The sequence below is a fragment of the Lichenostomus cassidix genome, chromosome 4 (assembly GCF_008360975.1).
Source record: "Lichenostomus cassidix isolate B80296 chromosome 4, HeHo_3.0, whole genome shotgun sequence".
Classification (NCBI taxonomy): Eukaryota; Metazoa; Chordata; class Aves; order Passeriformes; family Meliphagidae; genus Lichenostomus; species Lichenostomus cassidix.
The window spans coordinates 13,127,859-13,149,881 of NC_139484.1; the positions used below are offsets into that span (position 1 = coordinate 13,127,859).

At 39.5% G+C, this 22,023-nt stretch overlaps 1 protein-coding gene across 2 annotated transcripts in view; it reads left to right on the plus strand.

Annotated features, from left to right (window-relative positions):
- The window catches only part of TSPAN5 (tetraspanin 5), an 85,117-nt gene that overhangs the window by 37,779 nt on the left and 25,315 nt on the right, over nucleotides 1-22,023 (plus strand). Inside the window, exon 1 of one of the 2 annotated variants that reach the window (XM_085057972.1) lies at nucleotides 17,645-17,713. The exons of the other annotated variant lie outside the window; for it this stretch is intronic. Within the exon in view, the coding sequence (XP_084914098.1) occupies nucleotides 17,660-17,713 (54 nt within the window). The 5' untranslated portion in view covers nucleotides 17,645-17,659. Of the gene's footprint in view, nucleotides 1-17,644; nucleotides 17,714-22,023 lie in introns of those variants that run through there. 2 annotated transcript variants of the gene reach the window in all.

The window sequence follows — 22,023 nt, forward strand, 5'->3', positions numbered from 1 at the left end:
TTAAGGAAGGCTATTGAGAGGTTGAGAACAAATCATCCTAGCGTGCAGAGTACTAAGAATGTCAGAAGAAGGGATGTTGAGCTAAGCAAGGAGTTTTAATGAACTCAAATGTGAAAAAAAGAGTGTACAAGAAATACATTCAAGGACAGGCAAGGCAGAGGGTGTATGCAAGCATCCTTTGGGCACCAGGGATGCCACCCAGCAGGCCAAAGCCTCCTTGCAGTTCAAACTAGCTTGGGGCATTAAAAATTGCTAAGAAGGGCTTTTACAAGTGTACCAGTAGCAAAAAAAAGTTCTTTGAAAACACAGGTGTGTTGTTGACTAGGGAGACAATAATGGTCATACAGGGAAGGCTCAAGTACACAATGCTTTTGGGTGGGGAAAGCGATTGAATGGGGACTTAGCAGAGAATTTGATGTGTTCTGCTGTCCTCTTGTTAGAGCTTGAGATCTCATCTGAATCACCTTTGATTAAATATCAAAGATATTGCTGTTTCTGTTGTGAATACAGAGTACAGGTTATTCCTTCTTCCTTATGCAGTGGTTAAAGTCTGTTGCCAGCTTGCTGTCCTTTGTGTTGTAAATAAAGATTCTAAGCCTGTTGGGTTTTTTAGGCCAACAGTTATTTCTTTGCTTTCCTATATACTCTAAGCAATCCATGTCTTTGTAAAAGTTAAGTGCCTAAAACTAGATGTAACACCCAGCTAAGCTTTACAGGGACTAAATAGAACATAAGGATTACTGTCTGTATTTTGCAGGATTCAAATAGCTTCAATTTTAAGCTGCTGTATGGGGTAGGGTTTTTGTGTAGTGGCTTTTTATTGCTGACTCAACTTAAAATTTACCTTAGGTGTTTAAAACACTTATTTTTAATCTTTAATTTTTTAGATTATGCCTACTCAGTAAGGAAGTAGTGTGTGACTGGATTTGCTAGAGAAGCACATAGTTACTGTGGCTAAAATGACAGCATTGCTTTGGTGTTGCTGTTGGAGGGAGGAAAAGGATAGGAAGTGGGGGATCGTCCTGAGAAATCGACATGCTATATATGTATGTATAGCTGGGACCTTGAAGTCTGGGCAGAATTTACTTGCACTGAGCGTCTTAACAAGCATCAGCCATTTGAATAATCCTGTATTAGATCCTTTTCTGTGAGGAGCTGCCACACACTGTTCTCTGCACCACACTTCTGCACTTGGCTGCGTCAGCTTTTGAGTTGCTCCTTGTGTATTGCCTCTGCTGAATGGATGATTTCATTCTGTCTAGATCTCTGGGCTCTGTTCAAATAAACATGAGGTCTCATGACTGCTATAGGAAGACCTGTTAAATGTGCTGTTTTATTTTGTTGTTAAGAAAAATACTGAATGATACAGGGCAGGCAGCTGGAAATGACTTATCATGTCCTTCCATTTTGGTGGGGAGATACTGGTAATTACTTGCTTACTTAGATTATTTTCTGCATTCTCACTGTTACGTCCTAGTAGATTCACTAAGGCTACTTACCCAGCCTTGATAATAAGAGCCTCTTAATTCAAATTCCTTCAAAATGCTCAAGACTAGTTAGTCTTGTTGGAGGTAATGGGGCCCAGAACAGGCACAAGGGAACTTGTGGGTGGATATTGCTGTTAAAATAAGGTTTTACTTTGCATGTTGACATTAATCAGAATCATTTCAACAGCACAATGCACAGCTGCAGTGTCAGTGTCCCCTGGGAACTCTTTTTGATCTAAATGCAGTGGGTGTCATTAGAAGCATTTGAAGTACACAGGGGGAAGCGCAGTCTTGTGGCATGAAATAATAATAGTCCTCCCAACTTAGAATCACAGAATGGTTTGTGTTGGAAGGGACCTTAAAGATCATCTAGGTCCACCCCCCTGCCATGGGCAGGGACACCATCTGTCAGGTTTTATTTTCTAAAGAATACAGAGACAGTTGCTAGCCTATTTTTTTTTGGTAGTTGTTTGTCCTTTTCTGAATGGAGGAAAAGAAACTTCCAATCATTATTTAATTTGCTTAAGAGCCATTATTAATTTTGGAAATTGATAAATATCTGCATTAATGGTTATTCAGTTGCTTTTTCAAGTGGAGCTGGGCTTGGCAGAGGTTTGCCTTGGTACATGGCAAACGTGGCAAAGCTGGTCATCAGGAGCCTGTGCTTTCATTCTGTGAACTGTAAAGCAGCAATAGCAGCTTAAAATCCTTTTCCCGCTGATTCCTGAATTTTTTTTAAAGGATGCTCTAATGAGACCCCACCTGGAGTGCTGCACCCAGCTCTGTGATCCTCAGCACAGGAAGGACATAGAGCTGTTGGAAGGAGTCCAGAGGAGGCCATGAAAGTGAATCAGGGGAACAGAACACCTCTGCAGGCAGGCTGGGAGCTGGGGCTGCTCAGCCTGGAGAAGGGGAGGGTCTGGGGAGACCTTACAGTGCTTTCCAGTTACCTAAAGGGGCCTACAGGAAAGATGGGACAAATGTTTTAGGACGTCCTGTTGTGGTAGAACAAGGGTTAACATTTTCAGACTGAGGAGGATCGATTTTAACTAGATATAAGGAAGAAGTTTTTTGCAAGAGTATGGTAAAACACTGGAACTGGTTCTATGATTTAAGGCGATGCTACCTTCTAAAGCTTTCAAGCTTTAAAAAATTCCGTGTTTTTCATGTCTCTGATACGCTGTTGTGGTTTAACCTCAGCCGCCAACTGAGCGCCACACAGCCGCTCACTCGCTTTGACTATTCTGCCAATTTTGATGTGAAGTTTACTTTGTCTTGTCATTACTGACAGTCTGTGGGAAGAAATAAAAGTATTTGAATGAGCAGAGTCAACATTTTGGATGACAACATGAATCTCTTAGAAATCCTTCCATTTGTAAGTGTAACTTACTTTTTTCTTATTAAATCAAACGAAAAACCCTATCCCAACAAAACAAAAAACAACCGAAACCAATCCAGCCTTCAACATAAAGAGTCCAAGAACATTCTAATTTGAAATTATCTTTTCAACACCTTTGGGACTGCACAGCAAGTATTCAGTTGAAATTACTTTAAATTAGTAGTAGTTACTTAAAGTTGATAATTCATATGCAAAACTCTAGATAGATCTGTTTTGCAGTCTTCATTGCTAATAACACTGTCAGAGAACATTAAAGAATGAACATTTTGTCTCTGAACAGTAAACTTATGTCACGTTTCAGCGCATGGGACAGTTATTACGTGGGTTTTTTTCTTTTTGTTTCTCTGGAGGAGCTGATTGAAGCTGGTTGTTGCCTAAAGGCATGTTGGAACAAGTTTCTGTTCTTGTTTCTTAGGGTTTCTGTTTGTTTTCAAAATAATCTAATGCAATGAATGCAATCTGCAGTGCAAATGAAATAGAAGCAATCTGCTGTCCCAAAACAAGGATTTTGTTCCAAGCCTCGTATCATAGGGGAGTTTCTCCTCTTCTGAGAACTGGGTGGACATGCAAAACAGATGAGGAATTTTGGAACAGACAAAATAGCAGGTAGCTAGTACTGCCACGGAGAGCAATGTTATCACAATTTTGAGGTTTCTTTTGCTTTTGTTTTCATGTTGTTGTTAGTATCTTTTCATTGACTTGCCTGGGTTCCATCTGTGATCTTGGCCACTACCATCTTGGTGTTTCCTGAATTGTATTTGTGATGTCCAGGAGTGGCAAAAAATAGCATGAGAGGCAGGTTTCAATCTGGTCAGCACTTCAGATTATTCTGGCAAGGGCAAGGACATGCAGCTTGTAGCAAACAAGCTTAGTGCCCTTGCTCTCTTAGGATCCTCTGTGGCATTATTAGACTTAATTATGTTGATCCCAAATGCACTTTAATTAGGACAGGCAAGGAGAAAATGAACTAGACAGCACAAGTCACATGAACCCCCTCTATTCTGCATTTTATGTTCTTTATGTTATTTTTCTTCCTTCTTTGACTCTCAGGCTTTTATTGGAAAAAAAAAAAAGCGTTTGGCTTTGTCACACAAGGTAATTGCATCTTTTAAAGTATAGCTGCCTGCTGTGCCTAAAAGGTACCAAAACAGCCTTTAATATCCTGGTGCTGATGAAAATTTGTCAGGTGTGAATGGTTGATAAAGCTGCTCTTAGATTTATTTTCTAGTGGCTTTTAGGACAGGCCACTAGAAAACATGGTCTCTGCATGTCTCCTCTGGGATTTTCCTAGATATTTTTATCAAATGTCAATAGAGCCACTCCTTTATGCCTACATTTATCTCCCTTTCCCCTCCCTTCCCTTTCTCTCAGATTTCTCTCTGATTATCTATCAAATAGTGGATTTGTAACCCAGTGTAATTGTGTATTGCCAAAGCTAGTGAATATTAGCAGTATTACTAAAATGAAACCTTTGCTAAATGCTTCTTCACTTACTGTGTTCTTTCTTGTATGTTCAGTACGTTAAAGTGGAACTGAACCAGCAATAATGTCATGAACCCCCAAGTTCAGTCTCGTTTAATTGAACAACAAGAAACCAGTGTTTCATTAACACTTCACCTTTCCTGAGCCTGAGAAACTACTGGTGTTTTTTACTTATACAACAGGGATAGTATTGTACTCAACCATCAGCTTTGAGACAGGCCTTGTCCTGAAGAATTCAGTTTGGGCAAGACAAAAGATGATAGGGAAAACTGAGGCACAGAAGGGACGTGACCTGTGCAGGGTCTTGCTGCAGGTCAGTGGCAAAACCATGGTGAGAACTCGGGTGCTGTAGCTGCTGTCTCATTGCTGGGTCAGCCCGTGCCCACTGTGGGCGGCAGCTTCCCAGGCACTCCTGATAATCAACTTGTAACGTGTACTGAAGGTCAAGCTTCTCATTAACTCTCTGGTGGTGCTGCTGTCATCTGTTCTTTCAGTTCATTGCCTAATACACAGCTCCAGGTCTCTCACTCTTGTTTCTAAACTTCTTCATAAATTCGAGGACAAGTTTAAAATGAGAACATGTTAATTTGTAGAAGTATCTTACACCAGATTGTAATAAGCAGGTCATTAAGCTGTCATGGTCTATCGTGTCTGTGGGACTTGAGAGACCTTTAATCAGCAGATTATTGACACTACATGGCAAACAGTCTGGTATGTAAATACAAGTTCATGACCTTAGGAATTGCTAATAAAAGGTCCCCATTCAGGTTACTGCTGCTAAAAAAGAAGAAAAGTGTATATATGGTTTTGAAGTTGTTGTTATTGTAGGGTTAGTGAAAGAGAGTAGTGCCTTGTAGTTCAGGCCCAAGGCTTTTTATCAACAACTGTAACATTGCTGCTAATGTTCAATTTTGCTAAGCATGCAACAGTTTCCATATGTTGTGTTGTAATCCTCTTTTTGGTGATTTTGCCTTCCAAAGTTACTTCCAGTTCCTTTGACATAATAAGGATTTAAACAGCATGAGTGTAGTTTCAGGCATTTGTTTGTTTTATGATAGTAAACTCTCATGCTTTTTTATATACAGTATAACTCCATGTACAGTTTAACTCCATGTGTCTTTGCACATGTAAAACTGATTAGCTCTCACTTTGTAATGTGTTAGATGGTCTTAAACAGAAAACAGAGAATCTTCCTCTATACATCAAGACAAAATGCATTTTGCTTGTCAGCCCTCTCCCAGTGAAAGTGTGACAGCATCTAGAGAAATTTTGCAGCCCTTCCCTAAAAACAGCTGTGTTGCCCCTGCCCCAAGCTCTGTGCTGTGGGACCAGGGCAGGTTGTGATAAGCACAGCAGGCCTGGAAGGAGCTCCTGGGTTCTGCGTGAAGTGCAGTAGCTTTGGTGCAGAATGCAAGTACAGATGGCCACAGTTACTTTGGCTCCCCTGGAATTTCCACTGCAATTTCTTGTCCTTCTACAGTTCCCATCCTCTGTGTTTCATACCACACTGAAAATTAAAACTAATGTTTGAAAACAGAAGCTCTCAAAAACAAGCTACAGCCTTAGTCCTGGGTGTCTGTAACTGACCACAGAAAGTGAATAAACCCAACAGAACTGACCATGCTTCTTTGCATTAAATTAATTCTCTTACTGGGGATTTACATAAGAAATTAGTAATAGCTGGAAGTTCAGTTTTCTCGTATTGTTTAGACTTGCTGCAGTTCTACTGCCTGTGTTACTCTTATTTTGAAGGGAAATATGTTTACATTTAATTGGCCTAATCCCCAGTTAGCTCAATTTGGTAGACAGATCAAATTTTAATAATGAAAAGGATTACAAATTAAAACAAATAGATAAAACTTTTGGGTATTGCATAAAGCATTCTAAATGTTAAATTGAACATGGGAATACAAAAAAAGGCTTGCTTTTAGTTCTTCATTCAGCCAGACATATCAATTAGATGCTGTACTCCTTGTCTTAGTGGTTTTGCCTTTAGTGTAAGTTTTACCAGAACCTTAACTGAAACTTTGTAAAAATGCTTACCAATTTCAGTGATAGAATAAAAACAATGATATATAATGATATATATGTTAAATATTAGGTGTTAGACTGCTCAGGAAAAATATTACACTTGTTAGGTGTTTTTCTGTGACATCTAAAATAAAAAGAGCTGATTGCTCTAAATCGGGTTTGGTTTCTTTTTTTCTTTTTCTCTGCTATAATGGCATCAATATATTGCACTCAGTCCCTCTTTGTGAAAAATCTGTGGGATTAAGAAAACCTACTATACAATTTCACTGAAGTGTGTCCTATTTTTTTGTAATTTGTGGTAAGAATATACAATATTCACTCAGTGAATTCAGTGGAGAATTCCCCTTCCTAATTGAATAAACACTTCTTGATCCTTCTTATTGTTCAAGTTGCAGCTTTGTTTTTGTGGAATGGAATTGAACAATTGATAGGAAAGATCAATGGACTTGTGTTTATCTGTGCTGCAGGACACGCAGCTTGTTTAAAGAGGACTGACTGAAGTCACAGAGGACACACTGAGATCAGATGACTTATGTGAAAACTGCTGACTTTGAGTTCATACACATGCTTCTAGCAAAGCTCTTGCTTTTGTGTAAATGGAGTGGTGATGGAGACATGAGTTTGTTTCTGTATCAACATTTTTTTGGCAGCTCTTTTGCAGTAGAAGAATACAGGTGATGACAACTCTTGGCATGAAAGAAATTTTTCCATAGGGAAAATGCCATAGGGAGCTTTTTTCCTGTGCAAAATCAGTAGCAATGGCCTTATGCAAAAGTATTAAAAATAGGTGTCTGTCTACAGTTTGACTTTTAAAAATGATGCAGTTTGATTAGAAGGTGTTCCTCAGTGCCTTTTCCTGAAGGCATAAGGGATAGATGAGGGACTACTGGTTAAACTATATCACCTTTGATAACATGTCAATGTTACTGGATGTCTTTTAACAGTGAATCAAAGATGTTTCTAAGATGCACATTCAGTTTAAAAAATCTAAAGTGGAAATTTTCATGCAAGGATGCATTTTTAAAAATAAATATTTCTGAATCATGAGGTGAACTGGGCTTCATTGATTACTTACTCAGACTGCTGAAGTGCACCATCTCTGAAAATGAAGCACATCCAAGATACTGCTTTGGGACTTGGAGATGTCATGAAGGACTTGGGGCACATCATTGTGCACAGCTTACCTCCTCAGCTTACACAAACAGATACTGTATTTTTCAGGGTTTCTTTATTAAATTTTCAGTTTTCTTTTGCAGGTTATGGCAGGGTGGTATGTTAATTTTCACTATGAAATGAGGTATTTGCTAATGAAGACTTACCTGGATGCTTACCATGCATGTTACCATACCGTGCATTGTATATTCTAAGAATAGCAGGAGTTTTGGTTTAATTCCAAGGGGATTTCTTCACATGGGCAATTTTCAGCATCACTGAACTCGGGAATAAAAATTTCAGTTTTGAAGATGAACTGCAGAGCAATTATTAGGAAGGACTCAGAGCTACACACTCTAAAGAAAAGAAAAATGGAAAGGTAGAAGAGTCTGACATCCAGGTAGTATTTTTGTTAGTGTGCGATCATATTTTGTCTTTTAAAGCCAGGCAAATGTTCTGGTCAATATGAAAAATTTATTCTTACAAAAATGTATCAAAGTTCTGATTTTGCATTTACTAATATCTCTCATTACGCTAGAAGACTGTGGATTGTGGAAAAGAACTTTGTACAGAAGTTCTAAATGCTTGCTTGTGGGCAGTGTACGCATATGTGTATTTGGGGTGATTTTATCAGCTGTATTACTGCCTCCCTTGTAGGTACCTGGAGTACTGGGATGGCTGGATTACTCAGAAAGCCCTTGGTGACGAGATTTGGAAGAGTGAATTAAGTAGAAAGTGTATGTCAGGGCTTAATCTGAGCTCTTAATTGCACTGCTTCTGTCAGTGGAGATTGACCCACAGCTGTCAAGTAAGCTGTCTCCTTACTTTGGTGCAAACCTCCAGTCTTTTCAGCCCTGGCTTATGGGAAGGCTGCATAGAAATATAGTGAAGTTGCCAATAACAACTCTGTTGTTTGCTCTGGTGAATAGAACACAGTATCAGGCAGCTTAGGGACTTTGGTTTTGCTCCCACATATACTGCTGATTCGTGTGGCAGAAATAGGAAGAGCACCAGGATCTCTTTGTGTTATGTTGACCAATGAGATTTGTTGAAAAAGAAATGGATGTATTTAGTAAGCATATATGAGTATCTTAGGACTCAAACTGGATGAAATTATTTCATATTAACTGAGAACCAAGAACTGAGGGAATCCTTCAGCTGATGAAAAGAAGGGACTCTGTATTCATGGTACATCTTTCCCCCCCTGCCGCCTTCGAGGGAATCTGTGATCTATAAGATGCCTTAATTTTGCACAGGGATAACAGTTTAAAAAAATGAACTGTGAGAGAATACGAAAATACAGATAGCTATTCTCAAATGAAGGGCTAAAATTTCAATTGTAAAACTGATTGCATGCAGTTTTAAGGAACAGAAGATCTAGTAAGGCTGGTGGATACTCATTAAACTTTTTCATTCTTAAATAAAAATATTTTTAAAGAGGAGACGGAGCAGGTGGCTTTAAAGACAGTGGTACTATTTTTAGCCTGATTCTGTGATATGGATTAATGGCAATAGAATTAAGGAGAGTTTACTGGTTTCTCATTATGCTTTTTTGATCCACTTCTCAGTTTTAACCACAAGTATGGTAATAAATTGTTTCTCTTAAGTTACGCACTATGGACATTAGCAATAATTATGGAGAAAATTTTTAAAAGCTTCTAGTAGTTCTTGGCTACTGTTAAAGTCAAAAGGGAAATTGTGCCACAATTTGCTGTTTGTATATCCTGATTGTTGTGCGTCTTTTGCCTGGAGAATTAAAACTGTGTCATTTTTTCAAACATTAAAAAAAAATTAGTTGTGTTTCATGCCTTTAGATAGATAATAGATGCAGTGTCTTATGGGGACAGACAGCCATCTCAGCCAGCAGCCAAATCTAATCTCTCTTAGTCACTGGAATGCTGTGGAGTGTGGGCTTTCTCCTTCTGCTGCTTCTTTCACAGCTCCAGCCTCCACATGGCCTCATGGCTGATCAGAAGCTCTTTGTTTGTGCAGAAATGTGATTATGTTGGTTGAGAGTGCAGGGGCTTGTACATATTACAAATTGGGGCTTGTAAGTTCCTGTAGCACAGCCTCTATATCCGTGTCTTGTAGGAATTGTGTAGGAGAGGTAGGAGTAGGAGCATCGAGCCAAGTTGGTGATAGACCACACTGACAATGTAGAAAACTATGGGATGGATTTGTTGTCCTGCATTGTCACATAAAAATCATATATATTGACTGTCATGGCAGGGCAGCAACTCCATGCCTTAATTTGGGACATATAATTTCAACTCATAAACGGTTTTTCCTCCTGCTCCGCCGGAAGGAAAGACCGCCTGGTAGTGCTAATTACCGGATTAACTGAAGGAGAGACAAAAAAGCAATCGGTGGTGTCTCTGTCTTCACACACTCTGTTCCCCTTGCTCTCTCTTTCTAATGCCCCGAGGGTGCCTGCTGTAGAGTCTAATTGCTTGATTTGGTGCATCGAGAGAGAGAGGATGTGACACGCCACCCTGCACTTGTTTGTGCTCTGCCCATTTGGCAGTGACACAAACCAAGCAAAGATCATGTGAGCGCGGCTGTGCCGGGAGCACAGTTCCACTACACTGGGCTCCTTTCATGCCTTCTGTGTGAATAGGGGTCACGGCTGTACCAAATGTCATGGAATTAAGCGGTGATTTTGTGCAGGCACGTCTAAATGGGACTCATTGGGGGACCCCACCCCACACTGGAAACAGTGCATTGTGCTTTCAGGGCAGGTGGGAAGGGCTAACTATGTGTGGTGGAATGAAAGTAACTTCGGAGCAAAGCAATTACAGGCCTGATCCTAGAAAACCCTCTTACCTGCTGGTTGTGTGACACAAGCTTGATGATTTACCAGGGAGACTGGAAGTAGCTGTTGAAGACATGTTCCATAATAAAAGAAACCCTATCACTCTAAAGAGTTAGGGGCTGTAATCTTGTATGTGCCTGTCTGTGTGTTTGCATTTTAAGTCTGCACTCTGGGATGTCTTATCTCCCTATCAGTGTTTAGGTTGAAGTGTAGTAAATGAAGGTGCAGTTTTATGCCGACATGCCCAGCCACTTACGAAGTGTTACAGGTCCATGTACAAAAGTCCTGACAACCCAGTTTCACTGGTTAGTGTTGATGGGGGCAGTGGGGTCTCCTGTGGGAGTTGTAATCCATATGCTGTAACTCCTGCAGTTGGCCACTGCCAGTGGCAATATGACACTTGAAAGAAGAGCCCACAATTGTTTAGCAGGCTACAGCTGTACTGGCGGTCCTGGCCATTTTAGAACTTGGCCGAGATAATGGGAGTCAGGGAAAGCAGTTACATTCTTTCTGAGAATGTTTTATTAAATGTCAGGTATTTTGCCTTTCTGTATTCCGTCAACTTGCCAGCTCACAGATTGATGCATGCACTTTCAAGACTGTCTTCTGTTGTGTTTCCAGTGAATAAATTTTCAGCTTATAGCAGATACTTTCTTAGTTTTTAAGAAACTGTGTTTGGATTCCTAAATTTTATTCCATCTTTCTTAAATGACACTGTGTTTGGATTCTTAAATTTTATTCCATCTGTATGTCCCATATGTTCAGCCCTCCTCCTGTTCCAGTTTGTTTGTGGTCATCTTTCTTCACTATGTGAAGGAAAGGACTTGAGTACTAGGGCAGGATTTTTGCTGATAGCTCCACAATTGTGATAACAGCTGGTACAACTGCGTGTTGTTGGAGACCTCTTCTCTTGCTCTGTCTCTGGGTAGCCCAGCTCAGGGTTAACTGCAGTGTTTGTGCAGCAGGGGAGGATGAGATTTAAAGGTCTATTTCTGTCTCTTGGGTGTTTCAGCTCAAATAAAGAAATACCTAAAAGTATGCAAATACAATTAATGAAAAATAATTTACACTCTAAAAGGTTTCTAATGTCCTTGTATTGGATGAAGAACAGCACAGGTTAATGTGGAAACTTCCTAGGCTTAAGTGTTTTGAAATGGAAGAGAAGGCAAGCAGAGCATTCTCAACTTTCATGTTTGTGAATATACAAATACTTTCAGTTGTTTCAAAGAGGTTCAGTACATGAAATCATTGAAAAACAGGAAAAATGTGTTTGATATTGCTTTTCCTTGCTCAGTTAAATTTTACTTTGTTCTGTTTGCATTTAGTTCTTAATTTTAGGATGGGCTTCCAAATACACTTCCTCTTAAACAAAAGCAGGGCTGAAAAGCAGGAGAAGCTGTCTTAAGAGAGGTTTCCTTTCCAAATGCTTCTCTGGGAGAGCATGCCTTTCAAGTTGAATCCTTTCCTGTTGCCTGTTTGTCAGTTAGTGGCTGAAAAGTGAAACTCCGACACGATTAACTTTGGGTAAAACTTAAGCATTGTTTTTCAAATAAGGGAAAAAACAGAATCACAGAATCACCAGGTTGGAAGAGACCTTCAGGATCATCGAGTCCAACCTGTGTCCCAACACCTCAACTAAACTAAACCATGGCACTGAGTGCCACATCCAATCTCTTTTTAAACACGTCCAAGGATGGTGATTCCATCACCTCCCTGGGTAGACCATTACAATATTTTATCACTCCTGTAAAAAACTTTTTCCTAATATCCAACCTATATTTTCCTTGGTGCAACTTAAGACTGTGTGCTCTTGTTTTGCCAGTTGTTGCCTTGAAAAAGAGACCAACCCTCACCTCACTACAACCACCTTTCAAGAAGTTGTAGAGAGTGATAAGGTTGCCTCTGAGTCTCCTTTTCTCCAGGCTAAATCAAATAAGTTGTTTTTCTACGTAGTGTTGTGCTGGCACTTTTGTGTTGCAAAATGTTTATTTTCTCTTCTAGCATAGATTGAAGTTGCAGTGTAGACAGAGAGGTGTCAAAATTGATTTAGCAGTTTGGTGCTGTGCATGTTCTCCTTTATGCTCAACCTTGCTCTACCAGGGGACCTTCTTGACATAGGTGTTTTTAACAGGAAATAATTGTCTCCAGTTAGCAGCTGAGATACACCTTCTTTGCTCTACAAATGCGTCATTAGAATTATCTGTTAACTGATGTATAAAATTATCTGTAGTGTGGAGTTGCACTTCTTTAGAACACGAAGCCTTTTAAGTGAAGTTGAGGAAATGTCCTGGCTGGTGCTTTTGCCCTTGTTTCTATCACAGGTTTGTTAGAACATGCATTTCTTGATCTTTTTCTATCCTTGACTTTAGTACTGGTGCTGAGAAATCTTCTATCGGGGTGGTCAGGAGGCTTTCGGAGCCCCTCAGTCTGACAGAGGCGTGCTTGCCCTAACACATTGGTGTAATGTGCCCAAAGCATCACTATTCCAACAAGATTCTGTGGGATTCTGAAAGGCAGAGTTCTAGAAAGTCATGTTACCTTACATTTGATTAAGCCAAGTGTAGTGGGTTTTGCCTGGAAGGTTGGAGTTGAGAGTCTGGATTGCAGATGTCCCTTTTGAGATTCTGTGAAGGGTGACTGTTCCATGGGAAACAGCTAAAGTTTTTAGATGAGTTTTACTGCTGGCGCTCAGTAGTAAAAAACAAATGCTTTCTTTTATTCTCTTTTATAACAATGCCCAGCTGGGCATGGAAACTTACACAGTATTCATATTTTTATGATTAAATGGCTGTTTTGTGCTGCTCATATACCTGGTGCCTAGAAACCCTTCTGAGACTGGGCAGAAAGGAAATACTTTTCCTATGTAGCGAAGAGTAGCAGTTGCTGGACCAAGTTGAAGTGATGGGTGAGTTCATGAAGTTAAATCCAGTCCTCTGTGCATGATTGTTGGGGGTTTTTTTTGGGTGGGATTTCTTGTTGGGTTGTCGTTTTGAAAGAGTGGTAGGCAGAGACTGACTGAATGCAAGGGCACAGCTATGCAGCACAAGGGTCTTAGTCACTTGCTTTTTATAGCTTTTTCTCTTAGGGAGCCATCTGCATGTACTACAATTATGTTTCCAGATCCCTCAAAGATGTTTTCTGGTCCTTGTTTTTCTGCTAGGTGTCGGCAGAGGAATCAGCTGTTAGTGTTTGTGCAAAGCAGAAAAGGTTTGTGCAAACAGTAAGTAAGCTGGCGAACTCATCAGGAGCTGTAGTTTATGAAAATAGTGTAGTTCAAATTGGCAATAAAATTGGGAATAAAAGTTTATAGTTGCAAATGAGCATTTTGTGTGATGTAGATGATACTGCTCATAGTGTTGGCTAAGCTGAAATTCAATGAGAAGATTAGGCTCTGTCATAGTGAGCTGGAAATCTTCCAGTGTAGTTCTGTTTCTTCAATGCATTTATTCTTAAAGCAAGTTTAACCCTCAAATTAAATTGCGGTGATAGCTTTGTATTTATACCTTCAGCACAAGTCCAGCAAAGGCGTCAACAGCAAAGCCACTCCAGGCTGCTGCGTCACATTAAGCAATTGTGATCTAAAGGGGAATTTAACAGAAGTGAAGATGATTTTGTCTACATGTTTAGTCAAGCCCCTGACACCTCTTTTGAGAATGACAAATAATAGATGTGCTTTTGGTGCTGTCACCAAAGGGTCAGCAGTCTGTTTCATTTAGACAAGCAGCTCTTTTTTTTTTCCTACTGCCAAACTGTGGAACTTTTGCCTCAGAAAAAAGCCTTCAGGTAAACAGCACTTTGACCATTTGTTGCTTCTGATTTGTTCCAATGTCACTTGTGTTTGAAAAGAAATTCAAATCACAGTTTTGTTTACTTTGCCCCTGCAGAGTGTGCTATTGCAGAAAGGACAAATTGATGTGAATTCCTGCATATTTTACTTCTATTAGAAATTAAAAAAGATAGCTTGTAGTATAAATATAAATAATAAAGCATGGGTTAATGTTGATATAAGTAAAAACATGGCTTAATTTGGTGAATAGTCTCGTGTAATCTACATACAGTAACCTCTGGAATTAGTAAGAAGCAACACACTGTGAGACAAAATGTAGAGCTGAATTACCTTATTGCTGGAAAAGAATCTTTTACAGCTCTGGTTAACAGACCTCTGGTGCCTCTGGAAGCTGCATTCAGAGGACCACAGAACCATTTCTAATACATAATCTGAATATTTCAGTTCTGGGCAGTTAGCGTAACACGCAGGCAATGTTGGCATTGACTAAAAATGCTATTCTCTTCAGAGATATTTCCCTCTGTTGCAATGACTGCAAAGTGATGACAAATTTTGGACAGTATTTACGCAACGTGTCTTGTAATTTAGCTTTGTGCATTTGGATTGCTGATAGTAATTGTGCAGAGTATTAGAAAATAATTTTGATACCTGCCTATTTAGTTTTCGGCTTTATTTTTTGTCATGCATCTCTCTGAAAAACCAAGCTACTCACAGGTGTGCACACAGCTGATATGACTTCTGAGGTTTTTGATTGTGTTGACAAAGTATTGCTGGCCTCTGTACATCTTGGCTGCAGCTTTGTAAAGTGAAGTGTTACTAGGCTGTCTACTCTTAATAAACCTACCACAGCCCTACTGGTGTCTGCCCTTATGGTATCTCCTGCTCCACACTCGGGGTTGTAGCCATTGGAAATTGATTTAATTTATTAACATGTGCTGTACATATGTGCATTTGCTGTTACAGAATTTATAGCTCTGAGTCAGATTTGATCAGGGGAGAAGTGTGATAAGCTATACACTCACATATCAGCACCAGGATTTTGGACTCCTGAACTTGGCTTCTGGCATGTTATTAAATTGCATTGACTCACTTCCTACCTTTTCAAGCTATAATCATAGCAAGATATAATCATAGCTTGATAATATAATAAATCTTCATATATGTGATACCAATTTCTTTGTAAATGGTTTTGAACATCTTACTGTGGGGGACCCTAGAAAGAGAATCAGGTATTTGGTGGAGGGAAGAGTCAATAAAGCTATTGAGGAATTTGCTAGGAAAAGTTCTGTGTGCCTTTTGGGGGTGTATTCACCATTTGCTCGATGCTCATTCCTTTCTGTGCTGCTGGGTTTTTTTCTTGTTATAAGTAGAAAGACAGCAAGGTTAAATTGTTTGGCTCTAGTTTGTCTGTGTAGCTGGTGGTCTTCACTTGCCTCTCTGTCCAGACTGCTTCATTCTTCTCATTCCTCCCTCATTCTCTACGTGTTTGCTTCTCTGCACAGTGAAGCGAGTCTCTGAGATTTGAAGCTCCTATGAAATCTCTGAGAACGAATCTTCTGTGAAACAGCCTGGGATGTGGCAGCTTGTGTAGCTAGGCTAGAAGGTTCTGGGACTCCCTCTCTGTAGTCTACAAGCACAGCTAGGAGCTGACACTGCTTTCCCAAAAGGAAATGCTGAGCATTCAGAGTATCCTGCTGCATTGACAAGCCAACCTGTTTGTGTTTCCTGGCTCTGCACTCTTGATGTTGTCAGCTGTTCAATCAATTGTGTAGGCAATGTAACTGCCCATTTGTTACTAGGGAAAAAGACTTGCTCAGGTTGTTTCTGTTTGCTGTATCAAATGCCTCCATTCGTTGTTAGAGCATTATTGCTTGTAACTGAAATAAGTGAGCACTTGTGTATCAGTTTCCTAATGAGACTTTAATATATTACTCTGGATTTTTGCAGAGGTGGTGTTTTTTCAAAATTTTAGTGGAACAGCAGGTCCAGAAAAAGAACATGAAGACCTTATGGTGGGGATGCACGTAAATAGTCTGCAGCTCAGATAGGGTGATTTGGAATGAAAAAGATTGACACAGCAGCAAGAAGAAGACAGTTAGAGGAGGTCTAGCTGTCCTTGGGGGCTGGAAGCTGCTAACCCTGGGAAGCAAAACAGACCTGGAAAACGACCCATTTGCAATTCTGCTTCCAGACCTTTTTCCTTTGCCCTGGCTTGAAACAAAACATACCTTCTTTGCCCTTATACATTTTCTTGACTTGCATGCCAGAACGAGAAGACTATGTCTTTGCATTGTCAAACGGCCTAAGAGAAATGATGAGTATATTGATAGAGGATGTCAAATTCAGGTTTAGGGTTTTTCCCCAATTATCTTGTTTTTATTTTACACTTTTCTACTGCTTGTGTTTGTATTTTAACTGATTATATATGCTGTTACAGCACCACTTAAATAATTTTTGGAGGGTTTTGCAAATAGAAACTGACTTCAGTCATAGATGCTGCAGTGGAGAGGACTGAGCCAGAGGTGGGACAGTGTTGGTGAGAGCAAGGCTGGGTAGGAAAAGCAGAAGGACATGTAGCACTTACAGTAGTTCAGAAGCAAAGACAGGGAAGAGCTCCTTGGAGAGGTGTGTACAGCAGAATTTCTCAGTCTTTCTGCAAAGTCTTTTGGGCTCACGGAGAGCAAAGAAAGTGGTGAAAAGAATTCTGATAGAGAGTGGAAAGAAGGGAAAGAATGTGATTTATATGAGATGAGTGTACCAAAGTGACTGTGAATGAAGATGTCTTGTTACTTCAGCTCTGCAGGCTTTGTAAATGTTTCTTTGTGGTAGTGGTGGTGTATTTACCTTAATGGCCTTTGATTTTTGTATGGGGAAAAACTGTGCTGGTTCTAGGAAATGAGCTAGATCTCATATAAACACAAATGTTAAACTCCCAAAAGCTTTTTTTGAAGAATTCTACAAAGTGACTGATATATTAAAGTTTTTTGTGCTTTAAAATAAATCTGCTCCAAATAAAGTATTTTCTTTAGACATCAGGACCTAAGAGTCTCAGTGTGCATTTGAAAAGAGTTAAATTCATTTTGTCTAGGCTTGAGGGGAGTTGTTCAAAAGTTGGAGCAGGGGAAGTAGGGCATAATTCATTCTCCTTTTTCTGTTTTCCAGAATATCAATTTCTATGGACAAGAGGAGAGGGACTTCAGTCTTAAGGGACTCTTCCTCCATGCTGATTGGCAGTACATATAATTGCACCACCAGAAAGCAATAAAATAAATACATAGAGCTACAGTAACAGAAAGCACATGTCTTGCTTTTGCAATTAAAGAACTGGAAAAGACAATAAGAAACTGATGGCAATTGACTCTGCATTGGGGGCAGTATATATATCTTGCTTACTTGTCAGACAGAATGGAAAACCCCATACTGGTGAAAACAAAACATACATTAACAGCCATTGTGTCTTGCTCTGAAAATTGGGGTCATGTGTGCTTAATTTTTCATGAGAAAACTTCATGCAAAGGATCCTGCAAGATGGAGCAGGCAGCTGGTTCTCATTGTGTTCTCAGGTCTGTTTTTCTGCTTTGGATAATTCTATAAAAATCTGTCAAGTGTCTGATTTAGCTGAGAAAAATGTGTGGAAACTGGGATACATATTTAATTTTTTTTTTTTTAAATTCTGTGTGTGTGGGTTTTGTACCAGGAGGGAAAAGATTTTACCAAGACAGTTATCTGTGAAATATATTTAAATGTTTTTTAGCGGCTGCACATAAAATGGAAATAGGTTTGACATCTTATATTCTATATCTGAGTGTCGCCATGAACTAAAATGGTAATTAGTCACCTACGCAGCATCATCATCAGCATCTTCATTCACTGACTGTAGTACATGGAATTTTCTTGCTGCTAATGTCTCAAGGCAAACAAGACATGGGCTTTAGGGGGAAGCATTCTTTGTAGGAATTAGCATAGATGTGTAAATGTGTGGGTATGCTTTGAGCAGTTTGCCTCTCCTTTCATCAGCACGCTTCTTTAGTCATGTGAAAATGAAATGCTTCAACAGTTTGTGTTGAGAATGGAAAAGTCATTGAAATTGGGGCATATGGAAAAAGAAATAAGAGCAGAGTTCTGGTACTTTCCTTCCATATGATACTGGTCCAGATGAAAGCTATAGAGTTGAGAGGATGTCCTCTGTTCTGCTTGAAAGAATGCTAAGTGACATACTTTAAGCAGAGTGCACATCGGTGGCGTAAAGGAGAGAAAAAAACCATGTGAAACTTCAATTTGATTTCTGGTTTGGTGCTCTTTTTCTGTCAGAGCTACTTAAAAACAAAGAAGCGACAAAACAAACAACGAAATCCTTTTCTGACACAGACAAAAACTGACACAGACATTAAACTCCTTTTTTGCCCTGTCTTAAAAAGCAAAAGGACTGATTTGGCATAAAATACTTTAAAGAAAGCATTGAGTATTGCAGCTGAAATAACTTTTCAGTGAGTCTGAGTGCAGACTGCTGCAGAGGAAGTTCTTTGGGAAAAATTGTCCATTTGGGGTTTTGGAGTTCAGTTAGGAACTTGTCAGTGCTGCTTTATATATGTACAAAGCTCAGAAGTCATGTGTTTTCCTGATTGTATTTCAGGATGTGAAATACTATACTTCATGTTGTCCTGATCACCTCTGTGCTGTTGGTAAAATACTGTACCTTGTGTTCTGTGCTGTGCTGCCTTGAATCTCACAGCAGGAAGTCTTGCTCAGTGAATAATCTACAGCGCACTGGTGTGGAAGAAACGTCAAAGTGCCCATAGGAATCCTGACAGTCTCCTTGCTAACAGCATGCACAAAGTTCTTGTGGCACCTCAAAGTGGCAGGTGGGAGTTTTTCATGCTGCCAAAATACAGGGCTCAATCTACCCCCCAACCCCCCCAACCCAAAAAAAGCTCTAGCAAGAAAGCTCTGGTTCTGAACTGACAGTTTTGGCAGGCTTCAGCTGGTGTGTTTCTGTTGTCACAAGGAAGGTGAAATTAGGTGCTACACTAGACTTCCACCACTCCCAAGTCTTTAATGTAACCACACTTGAATGTACACTGGTTTATGCATGTAGCACATTAACTAGCCTTTTACTGCTGTCATCCTTTTGGTTGAAAACTGGTGCCAAGTTAAGAATGTCAGCTGAGATGAAAAATTCAGTATATGAAGTAATTGCTGACCACTCTTATGATTAAGCGTCTCGCAAAGGTTTTCTAGCCTTTGTGTCTGTATTTTCCCTAACAGCCTTCAAATGCAATGCTGTGCTGTGTGATGCTGCATCCCTATGAACAAAGAATAATTTTCCTCCATGCAGTCAAGCCTGAGAATAAAATATGTGCACCTTGAAACACTGATCAATTCACTTTGGAAAACTGCATATGAATTTTGCAGGCAAAGCAACAGGACAATTACTGCTACATCTTCCACTTTTAAAGGCATATATTCTTTATAGAAGAGAAATAGGAAAACATTTGGGTTTTGTTTGTGAATAGAAAACTTATGGCTGAGAAAGTATTGTAATGTAAGTTTTTTTTTGTTTTTTTTTTTTTGGTAAGGCTAATGCTCCAGAGAAATGTTTAAATATTCTGCAAATTATTGTATAAAAAAGGAAAGAAAAAAAGGAAATCAAGATTTTGCATGCTCTGTACCAGTGACCATTTATAGTTAGACCAGATGGTCTCACAAGATGTCTATGGAGAATTGAGACTTTTTCTCTGTAAAGTGTTTAGTTCATAATGAGGTAAACTTCCACCTTTTTAATGCTCATTGGAATTGCTTCCAAATATTTTTGGGCTATGCAGGAGTTTTTCATAATTGTCAAGAAAATCCAAAGTTAATCCTGGTGAGAGGTGTAAGTCTTCTTATGAACATCTGTTTTCTGCCAGTGGGGATTACCGAGAGCATTCCTGTGTGTTTTATCCCCAGAGCAGGCTGTGTTTGTGCAAAGGTGGGCCTTTCTGGAGCATGACTGTAGGGGCTTAGGTCAGTGGTCTGCCTACCTCTGTATTTTGTCTCGAGTAAAGCAAGTAAAGTTTCTCCAAGGCAAAAGGCATTTAAACAACAAAGCATGCATACAGGAATCGTCTCCTGACTGTAATCTCCCAATGAGCGACAGTGTGAAAACTTTCTGAGGCAGAAGTTGCATCAGAATCACATTTCAATAGCTATGGGCTGTCTGTTAATTATCTAATCTTTTGATTTCCACAGTATCCTGTGATGGAGTTCAGGATTCCATTCCAAATCTTTTTCTCCTAATGGGTCTTGCTTGTAGTTCATTATCTGCTCTTCTTCATCTGCTCAAAAAAACATTTCTGGCTTAGGGTATGGAGAGGACTGAGCAGCATGTAATTCTCTTATCCTCATGAAAACTCTGAGAACTGAGTTTTCTGGTTTTTTGTGATAGAAGCTAGACTACCTTGTCTTTTTAGGTGCTTCAGTTTAGCACAGTACAGTCTGATCACCCAGTCTGTAAACAGAGATGTGTTTGGCCTGGCTTGAGACCTGTCTAGTTTACTCCTAAGTCACCTTTTGCAACCCATGGGGTAAGATCATCTTTAAGTCTCAAGTCCTGGTGAAGGATCAGGACACTTGACTGGATTAAATTTATATAAAGTTAGTGAAGCTGGGCCAGACCTGCAGCTGATGTGTGTAGCTGTAAAGTTACATTCACATGTATTGATCAAATACTTCCATTTGAGTTTTCCATGCTTGTTCTGTTCAAAACCATATTAACCTGTTCACAAAACATAATGTTTTGTGCCCCTTTACGAATAACAGTTTGTCACTTCCAAATGCAGCCTATGGATTTTTATAATATATTGCTTTCTCCCGCTCCACTCCTGTTCCTTCAGCCTGGTGCTTTTGACTGTGTAAGAAAGGAGCCTGTTACTGCAAAAAAGAGCTGCATTTGTCTGAGAGATATTTGGAAACTTGAACAGCTTTATCTCAAGTTTCAAATAATCAGTTCAGTCAGGAAGATTACACACAATCTTTTGGCAAGCTTAATAACCATAAAAAAAAGCAGTTTTGATAAAGGTAAGATGACCTTTTTTTTGTTTTTTTTTTTTGTGGTGTATCACGACAGGCTGCACTGACTTTCTCAAATCCATGTTGTACTTTATAAATAATTAAGGCTGTTGAAATAAGGCTTTCTTGACCAGCAGTCTTGCTTTCCATCTAGGAAAAATTTCCATTTCTCTTTTGTTAAAATGCAGCCAAGCCTGCAATAGCTTCCTTTGAAGAATGATGACTTGTAGCATTGTTTAAATTTACAGTCGTGAGTCTTCAAGTCAAAAAGGAAAAGTTTCATTCCCAGTGTGCATGGTCCTCTGGGTAGCTAGCACGGCACACTTGGAAGAGAAAGTTACAGAAATGCAAGGCATGTTAGGGAAATTCAGGGCATTGTAGTGAACATATTCCACTTGATACTGGGTTATTCTTTACAGATGTCCTTGGAATACAAAGCTAAAATTGCCCCTTCAAAGAAACTGCATGTAAGCAGGAACGACTCGTTCTTTGAAACTGTTGAAATCACTTCTGGGAAAGGTCTTAAAGTTTATTCCTGCCTCCTCCCATTATTCAACAGCAAAGCACTTTTGTCCTGCTTGCAAAAGAGGAATCATTAGGATACTTAACTGTTTACGAAGATCTGAAGAGAAAGTATATTTATGTGCCAAAATGTCTGTACACTGCAGTGTGGAGAAATGACAAAGAAAACCAGTTTTATGTTTGAGCCACATTCTATAACATGCTCTGAAATTACAGTGAAAATAGTTTTGTTTTTAGTCAGCACTTTTAAAATCAGATATGCAAGTTGGACAGATGGACATTTGGAGATGTGCTCAGACATTTA